We start from the raw sequence: 8,795 nt of genomic DNA on the forward strand, positions 1-8,795 counted from the left end.
ACAAAAGTTAGAAGTTGGGCGCGGTGGCTCACGCCTATAATCCCAACACTTTGGGAGGCTGAGGCAGGCGAATCACAAGGTCAGGAGTTCGAGACCAGCCTGGCCAACGTGGTGAACCCCTTCTCTATTAAAAATACAAAAAATTAGCCGGGTGTAGTGGCAGGCACCTGTAATCTCAGCTACTTGGGAGGCTGAGGCAGGAGAATAGCTTGAACCTGGGATGCAGAGGTTGCAGTGAGCTGAGATCACTCCACCGCACGCCAACCTGGGCAACAGAATGAGACTCCGTCTCAAAAAAAAAAAAAAAAAATAGCTGGGCGTAGCAGTGCTTGCGCCTGTAAGTCCCAGCTACTCTGGAGGCTGAGGCAGGAGAATCACTTGAACCCAGGAGGCGGAGGTTGCAGTGAACTGAGATTGTGCCACTGCACTCCAGCCTGGCAACAGAGCCAAGACTATGTCTCAAAAGAAAAAAACAGCGGATAGGATTATCAGCAGATCAGAACTACAAAATAAGAGATCACTAAAGATGAAGTCAGGACAATAGAAATGACTCAAACTGAAACAGAAAAAGGTTGGGAAAAAAGTTGAAAACCATGGTGCCCCAATTAAGGCACTTCTTAACCAATCTTAAGCAGCCTGTTAGAAATGTATAATTGAGGCCAGGTGCAGTGGCTCACGCCTGTAATCCCAGCACTTTAGGAGGCCGAGGCGGGCGGATCACGAGGTCGGGAGATGGAGATCATCCTGGCTAACTCGGTGAAACCCCATCTCTACTAAAAATATTTTTAAAATTAGCTGGGTGTGGTGGCCGGTGCCTGTAGTCCCAGCTACTCGGGAGGCTGAGGCAGGAGAATGGCATGAACCCGGGATGTGGAGCTGGCAGTGAGCCGAGATCGCGCCACTGCACTCCAGCCTGGGCGACAGAGGGAGACTCCGTCTCAAAAAAAAAAAAAAAAAAGAAATGTATAATTGAAACTCTAGGCCAGCACAGTGGTTCACGCCTGTAATCCCAGCACGCTTAGAGGCCGAGGCAGGCAGATCACTTGAGGCCAGGAGTTCAAGACCAGTCTGGCCAACATGGTGAAACTCCATCTCTACTAAAAATACAAAAAAATTAGCTGGGCATGTTGGCGCACACCTGTAAATCCCAGCTACTCAGGAGGCTGAGACATGAGAGTCCCTTGAGCCCGGGAGGCAGGAGGCTGCAGTGAGCGGAGATCGCGCCACTGCACTCCAGCCTGAGCGACAGAGCAAGACTTGGTGTCAAAAAAAGTAAAGAGGCTGGGCACGGTGGCTCACACCTGTAATCCCAGCACTTTGGGAGGCTGAGGTAGGCAGATCACAAGGTCAGGAGATTGAGACCATCCTGGCAAACAAGGTGAAACCCCATCTCTACTAAAAATACAAAAATCAGCTGGGCGTGGTGGCATGTGCCTGTAATCCCAATCCCAGCTACTCAGGAGGCTGAGGCAGGAGAATCTCTTGAACCAGGGAATCGGAGGTTGCAGTGAGGTGAGATCACGCCACTGCACTCCAGCTGGGCAACAGAGTGAGACTCGGTCTCAAAAAAAAAGAAAAAGAAGTAAAGAAACTCCAAAAGAATTGGGAAAGAATATTTTAACAAAAAATACTTAATAAGGACAACGTCTTATACTTGGAACCTATAAAATTGCTTTGTGGTTTAACTATATTGAAATATAGTTAATTAATTCACTGGGTACAAAGAATAGTAAAATAAATTTGATGTCTCCATTTTTTTTACTTTTAATTTTATTTTTATTTTTGAGACAGAGTCTAGCTCTGTTGCCCAGGCTGCAGTGCAGTGGCATGATCTCGGCTCACTGCAACCTCCACTTCCCAGGTTCAAGCCATTCTCGTGCCTCAGCCTCCCAAGTAGGTGGGACTACAGGCATTCACCATCACGTCTGGCTAATTTTTGTATATTTAGTAGAGATTCTCCAGGCTGGTCTTGAACTCCTGGCCTCAGGTGATCCACCCACCTCAGTTCCCCAAAGTGTGGGAGAAACCCCGTCTCTACTAAAAATACAAAGTGTGGGAGGCTGAGGTGGGAGGACTGCTTGAGACCAGAGCTCAAGACTGGCCTGGGCAACAAAGCAAGACCCAGTCTGCCTTTATTTTATGTCATTTTATTTTTTTAAGTTCAAATCAGATACAAGATATAAACCCACTGATTTCGGAAGCAAAATAGACCCAAAGCAGAATAAACAAAAAAAGCACAACATGGGAAACTTCTAAAAACCAACAATGAGAAAAAGCTTATGATGGGGGAGTGGACACAGAAGAAAAAAAAGGTATGATCACTGAATTGTCACCAAAACAAAGCATGTCGGGCGAGTGCAGTGGCTCACGCCTGTAATCCCAGCACTTTTGGGAGGCCAAGGTAGGCGGATCACCAGGTCAGGAGTTTAAGACCCACCTGGCCAACATGGTGAAACCCCGTCTCTACTAAAAATACAAGAAGAGCTGGGCGCGGTGGCTCACGCCTGTAATCCCAGCACTTTGGGAGGCTGAGGCAGGCGGATCACGAGGTCAGGAGATTGAGACCATCCTGGCTAACATGGTGAAACCCCATCTCCACTAAAAATACAAAAAATTAGCCAGGCATGGTGGCAGGCGCCTATAGTCCCAGCTACTTAGGAGGCTGGGGCAGGAGAATGGCGTGAACAAGGGAGGCAGAGCTTGCAGTGAGCTGAAATCGCGCCACTGCACTCCAGCCTAGGCGACAGAGCGAGACTCCATCTCAAAAAAATAAATAAAAAATAAATAAATAAATAAATTAGCAAGGCGTGGTGGCACACATCTGTAGTCCCAGCTGCTTGGAAGGCTGAGGCAGGAGAATTACTTGAACCCAGGAGGCAGAGGTTGCAGTGAACCGAGATCGCGCCACTGCACTCCAGCCTGGAAACAGAGCGAGACTCCGTCCCAAGGAAAAAAAAAAAAAAAAACAAAGTACAGTACAGGGGAAACACTGTCAGATCCATGAAAACATCTTTCAAATATGAAAATGAAATATATTCTCAGATAAAAGCAGAGACAACTTGTCGCCAGCTCATATGCTATGAGAAATATTAAAATTTCTTTAAGCTAAAAAAAAAAAAAAAAAATGACAGGCTGGGCACGGTGGCTCATGTCATGAATCCCAGCACTTTGGGAGGCCAAGGCGGGCCGATCACCTGAGGTCGGCAGTTCGAGACCAGCCTGACCAACATGGAGAAACCCTGTCTCTACTAAAAATACAAAATTAGGCCAGGTACCCTGGTTCACACCTGTAATCCCAGCAGTTTGGGAGGCCGAGGTGGGCGGATCACAAGGTCAGGAATTCAAAACCAGCCTGATCAACATGGTGAAACCCTGTCTCTACTAAAAATACAAAAATTAGCCGAGTGTGGTGGTGCACATCTATAATCCCAGCTATTCAGGAGGCTGAGGCAGGAGAATCGCTTCAACCTGGGAGGCGTAGGCTGCAGTGAGCCGAGATCGAGATCACGACACCGCACTCCAGCCTGGGCAACAACAGCGAAACACCTGAGGTCGGGAGTTTGAGACCATCCTGGCTAACACAGTGAAACCCCGTCTCTACTAAAAATACAAAAATTAGCCAGGCGTGGCGGCGTGTACCTGTAGTCCCAGCTGCTGGGGAGGCTGAGGCAGGAGAATGGCGTGAACCCGGGAGGCGGAGCTTGCAGTGAGCTGACATTGCGCCACTGCACTCCAGCCTGGGCGACAAAAAAAAAAAGTAAATGTGAACAGACAAAAATGTAATTTTAAAGCCTAGAGATGTGGCTCTCAAGCTTTTTGGTCCTAGTACCACTCTACACTCTTAAAAATTGGGTTATATCTATCAACATATACCACGTTAAAAATTAAATCTTAGCAATCTTTAAAATACACATTAATTCACGTAGAAAAAATTAAAAACTCAGAGCATGTTAACATAGATAACATTTTTTAAAATAGCCATAATTGGCCGGGCGCGATGGCTTGCCTGTAATCCTAGTACTTTGGGAGGCCAGGGTGGATGGATCATGAGTTCAGGTGTTCGAGACCAGCCTGGCCAACATAGTGAAACCCCATCTCTACTGAAAATACAAAAATTAGCCAGGAATGGTGGCGTGCACCTGTAGTCCCAGCTACTCAGGAGGCTGAAGCAGGAGAATCGCTAAACCCGGGAAGCGGAGGTTGTGGTGAGCCAAGATCATGCCACTGCACTCCAGCCTGGGCAACAGAGCAAGACTCTGTTTATATATATATATATATATATATATATATATATATATATATATATATATATATAAATTTAAAAAGCCATAATTTCCAAAAGAATTAAAAACTAGCTTAGTTGAGAACAGCAGCACTGTTTTACATTTTTGCAAATTTCATTAATAGGCGGGCTAATGGAAGAGATGGGATTCTGGAGGTCCTGGGGTCCACACTTTGAAAACAGCTACCTTTGAGTGACTATTAAAGAGTAAGAAGGAGAAAGGGAGAGAAAGAGAGAACTACTAAGTCAAAAGAGAACATGGTATTTTCTAAATAATTCAAAAGAAAAGGAAAAAACAAGACAAATGGAACATATATAGCAACACAGTAGACTTAACCCCAACAATACTGATAATTATATTTACTCTAATTAAAAAGCACAGAATGGCCGGGCACAGTGGCTCACATCTGGAATCCCAGAACTTTGGGAGGCTGAGGCAAGAAGTCTGAGACTAGCCTGGGCAACAAAGCAAGACTCAGCCTCTACAAAAAATAAAAAACAGCCAGGCACGGTGGTGCACACCTATAGTCTAGCTACTGGGGAGGCTGAGGAGGGAGGATGAGCTATGATCACAGACTGCACTCAAACCTGGGCAACAGAGTGAGACTCTCTCCTCCCTGCAAAAATCAATTAAAAAAATACATTTTTTAATTAAAAAAATTAAAATGTTTACTTTCCTGTCCTCTGTAAAAAAAAAAAAAAAAAAAAAATTCAAAAATAAAGACTGGGTGCAGTGGTTCACGCCTGTAATACCAGCACTTTGGGTGGTCAAGGTGGGCAGGTCGCTTGAGGCCAGGAGTTCAGGACCAGCCTGGGCAACACGGTGAAACCCCGCCTCTACAAAAATACCTGTCTCTACAAAAATACAAAAATTAGCCAGGAATGGTGGCACACACTTGTAGTCCCAGCTACTCAGGAGGCTGAGGCGAGAGAATCGCTTGAACCCAGGAGGCGGAGGTTGCAGTGAGTCAAGATTGTACCACTGTACTCCAGCCTGAGTGACAGAGCAAGGCTCCGTCTCAAAAAAAAAAAAAAAAAAAGCACAGACCATTAGGCTACATACAAATGCAAGACTGCTGTTTACAAGAGACGCAATTTAAAACATAAAGACAGTTGTTAAACACTAGACACAAGGAAACTGGAGTGACTACACTGTCAGAAAAAATGAGGCTTCTGGACAATATTGCTAGAGATCAAGATGGACATTTCTTAATGATAAAAGGGCCAATTCATCAAGCAGAATTAACATTCCTAAATGCATATGAACTTACTAATAGCTTCAAAATTCATGAAGCAAAAAATTGAAAGGATATGGGAGGCCAAGGCAAGAGGATTGCTTGAGCCGGAGTTCAAAGACCAGCCTGGACAACATAGGGAAACCACCATCTTAATTAAAAATAAAAAAGTAAAAGAATAAAAAGAAAATAACATGACTGTGTAGAAAATCTTTAAAAATTTACAAAAAAATAAAGAAACTAAGTGACTTTGGCCAGGCTGTAGGATACAAGATCAATATACAAAAATCAATTTTATGTATTCTTATATATACACAAGGTAATATAAAGTTTTAAAAAGTATTTGCTGGCCGGGCACGGTGGCTCATGCCTGTAATCCCAGCACTTTGGGAGACTCCGTCTCAAAAAAAAAAAGTATTTACAATAGTATCAAGAACAGGAACAAATTTAACAAAATGTGAAAAGACTTTTATATTAAACACTACAAAACATTGCTAAGAGAAGGTTAAAATGACATAAATGGAAATAATCGTATGTATGTTTCATAGGGAAAAAAGTATTCATGCAATATTTGTGTAATTAAAATAATTAATTAAAAATAAATAAAATCCTTAACAAAGAAAATGAGATATACCCAGAACTAGACAGAGAAAATGGGTGTGAGTACTTTTGTAAAGAAATCTTGTTTCGATTCCAAGCAGGAAAAAATGTGCTTGAGACGATGCTAGTACACACGTAAAAAATCCAAGTTTTCCATTAATTACAAATCCACAAATTATATAACTTTTCTAAATGAGTTCAAAAGATTACAGGCTAGATCACTGCAGGGCACAAAGTCTTCCAACAAGGCGTTAATATGTAAAGCACAACCTTAATCAGAACATTTCCTTCTCTCCATAAATTTTGGGTCGAGCCTTCACCATTCAATCCCTCGAGTTCCCCATGGGTGGCCCTTGGCGGGCCACTTTTCCAAAGTGGGGCCAGAGGTCTGAACACCTGAGGTGAAATTCAAGTTCACAAGCAAGTCAACCAAATTTCAGAGCTCCCAACTTCCCTACATAGGTAAAATGGAGCCTAGCAAAGCCTACAAAAGACTAGAGGTTACCAGACTGCTTTAGAAAGGCGACACTTGGCCGGGCGCAATGGCTGACGCCTGTAATCCCAGCACTTTGGGAGGCCGAGGCGGGTAGATCACGAGGTCTGGAGTTCGAAACCATCCTGGCCAACATGGTGAAACCCCGTCTCTACTAAAAATACAAAAAATGAGCCAGGCATGGTGGCACGCGCCTGTAGTCCCACCTACTCGGGAGGCTGAGGCAGGAGAATCGCTTGAACCCCGGAGGCGGAGGTTGCAGTGGGCCCAGATCGCGCCACTGCACTCCAGCCTGGTGACAGAGCGAGACTCCGTCTCAAAAAAAAAAAAAAAAGAAAGAAAGAAAGAAAGAAAAGAAAGGCGACACTTAACACACAGCAGGCGCTAAACACACATTCTTTGGGTTTGCATTTTGTCCAGAGCTAAGAGTAACAGGCATTCGGCAAAGGCTGGGGACGGGACGGGGACGGGGGCGGGACGGGGGCGGACGCGCGGAACTGAAAGAATCTCAGACTTCGGGTTCCAGTTCCCCCAGCCGGACTAAGCTACTCGCCCGGCCCCGGGCCCGAAGGCCTCAGGTGGTAACGGCCAAAGGGTCACCGCCTCCGCGGGGCGCCGCGTCCACAACACGGGTGGGGAAACGGTCAAGGTTTGCGGCGTTTGGCTTCATGACTGCAAAAACACCGTCCACTACAGGCCAAGCCGAGTGCATGCCCTGCACCTACGTCTAAGCTCACAGCAGCCCGCACTGGGGCGAGGAATCCTGAGGAGGCTCGCCCCGGTCTCTGGGACTGGGCTCTCGCCGCGCTGCCTCAGGGCGCAAGTTCCACGCGCTTCGCCGGGCGCAGAAAAGCCCCCCCGCTCCGCGGCGCCCAGGCCGCCTCCCCCGACAACGCACCTCCGCGGCGACGCCTGCGCCTGGAAGGGGCTCGGCATCTAGACCGCAGCCCCGCGCGGGCCACACTCCCCAGCAAGTGCCTCGGCAGCGTCCCAGGAGACTCGCCGCGCTCGCCGGAGCTGGACGTGGCGCCGAGGTCCGCGTCGCCGCCCGCACCCCGGTGCTCACCTGTACCACGCAGCAGCCCAGGGCATCCTTCTGAGCGTCAGGAGGGACGATGTTCCGGGGCGTGTGGCCCGGGTGCAACAAATGAACCATGGCAACCCCGGCGGCGGGGCGTCAAAAAGAGAGCCGGCGTCGAGCCGGGGCCCGGATCCCGCGAGAACCAGGCGGGCGGCTGCCAGGACGCGCCCACCACGCCTGCGAGGCACACGGAGCTAGCGCCGCGCCCTGCCGGCGAGCTTTTGAAATGCCCGGCAAGGCGACGCGCACGCGGGGGCCGGCCCGCCGCAGACCCCACCCCCCGGGCGGCCTCCTAGCCCCACCCGCCCCCCGACAGGCCGCTGCCGGGGCCAACCGTTCTCCTCCCGCCTCCCCAGCCTCCCCAGACCAACCTGCCACGACCCAGCCGCTCACCCACTCCTTCCCAGCCCTGCACCTCAGGGCTTGAGAGGATATGCCCCGAGGACCGGCTGTGTAGGTTTGGGGAATACTGTATATATATGTGTACACACACACACATATATATTCATTATTTCTATATATGTATATATTTTTTAAAGCTTTCATACATTAAAATATATATTTCAAAGACTTTGCCCCTGAAAATCTGGCAACAGCGCCTCTCTAACGGTCCTCTCTGTTTCAACTCCTTAGAGTCTCTGGATAAATCAAATATAAAACGAATACAAAATATTGGCAAGTATCTACCAAAAAATCTATTTAGCTTTCTTGTTACCTAAAAAGTACTCGAGAAGACCCTTATAACCTGCTCCAAGAAAGAAACCCCGAGAGACCCTTCTAACTTTCTCCAGGAAAGAAACTCCACAAGTTAGTACACATTAGCTAATTTAAGAGAAAGCAATACCTTGGAAAAGGAAAGTTCTCAAGAGCATGAGCCTTGGAGTTTGAATCCTGAATTAGAATGCCCGCTCAGCCATCTAGTGTTTGAGAACCTGGAGCAAGATTCTTGATGTCTCTGAAGCTCAACTTCCTCATCAGTAAAATAGAATGAGAATGCTTTATCTCACAGAGTTAAAGTAAGGATTAAATAATGTATGTAAAACACATCACAATGCTTTTTACATAGTAAGTCCTTGATAAGTGGATTGGATTCAGATGTTAAAA

At 46.9% G+C, this 8,795-nt stretch overlaps 1 protein-coding gene across 11 annotated transcripts in view; it reads right to left on the reverse strand.

Moving 5' to 3' along the window:
• ZYG11A (zyg-11 family member A, cell cycle regulator) overlaps window positions 1–8,078 on the reverse strand; it is a 76,934-nt gene extending 68,856 nt beyond the window's left edge. For 5 of the 11 annotated variants that reach the window (XR_008619919.3, XM_055092690.2, XM_055092687.2 and 2 more), the window contains exon 1: window positions 7,677–8,078. Coding sequence is in view for 8 of the 11 variants with exons in the window: in XM_055092690.2 (XP_054948665.1) it covers window positions 7,677–7,766 (90 nt within the window). In the remaining 3 variants the exon portion in view is untranslated. Of the gene's footprint in view, window positions 1–3,639; window positions 3,738–7,508 lie in introns of all 11 variants that reach the window. The other 6 variants (XM_055092674.2, XM_034965380.4, XM_055092678.1 and 3 more) reach the window with 3 other exon arrangements.
• Between the last annotated feature and the right edge of the window lie 717 nt (window positions 8,079–8,795).

This window comes from Pan paniscus, chromosome 1, assembly GCF_029289425.2.
Source record: "Pan paniscus chromosome 1, NHGRI_mPanPan1-v2.0_pri, whole genome shotgun sequence".
Classification (NCBI taxonomy): Eukaryota; Metazoa; Chordata; class Mammalia; order Primates; family Hominidae; genus Pan; species Pan paniscus.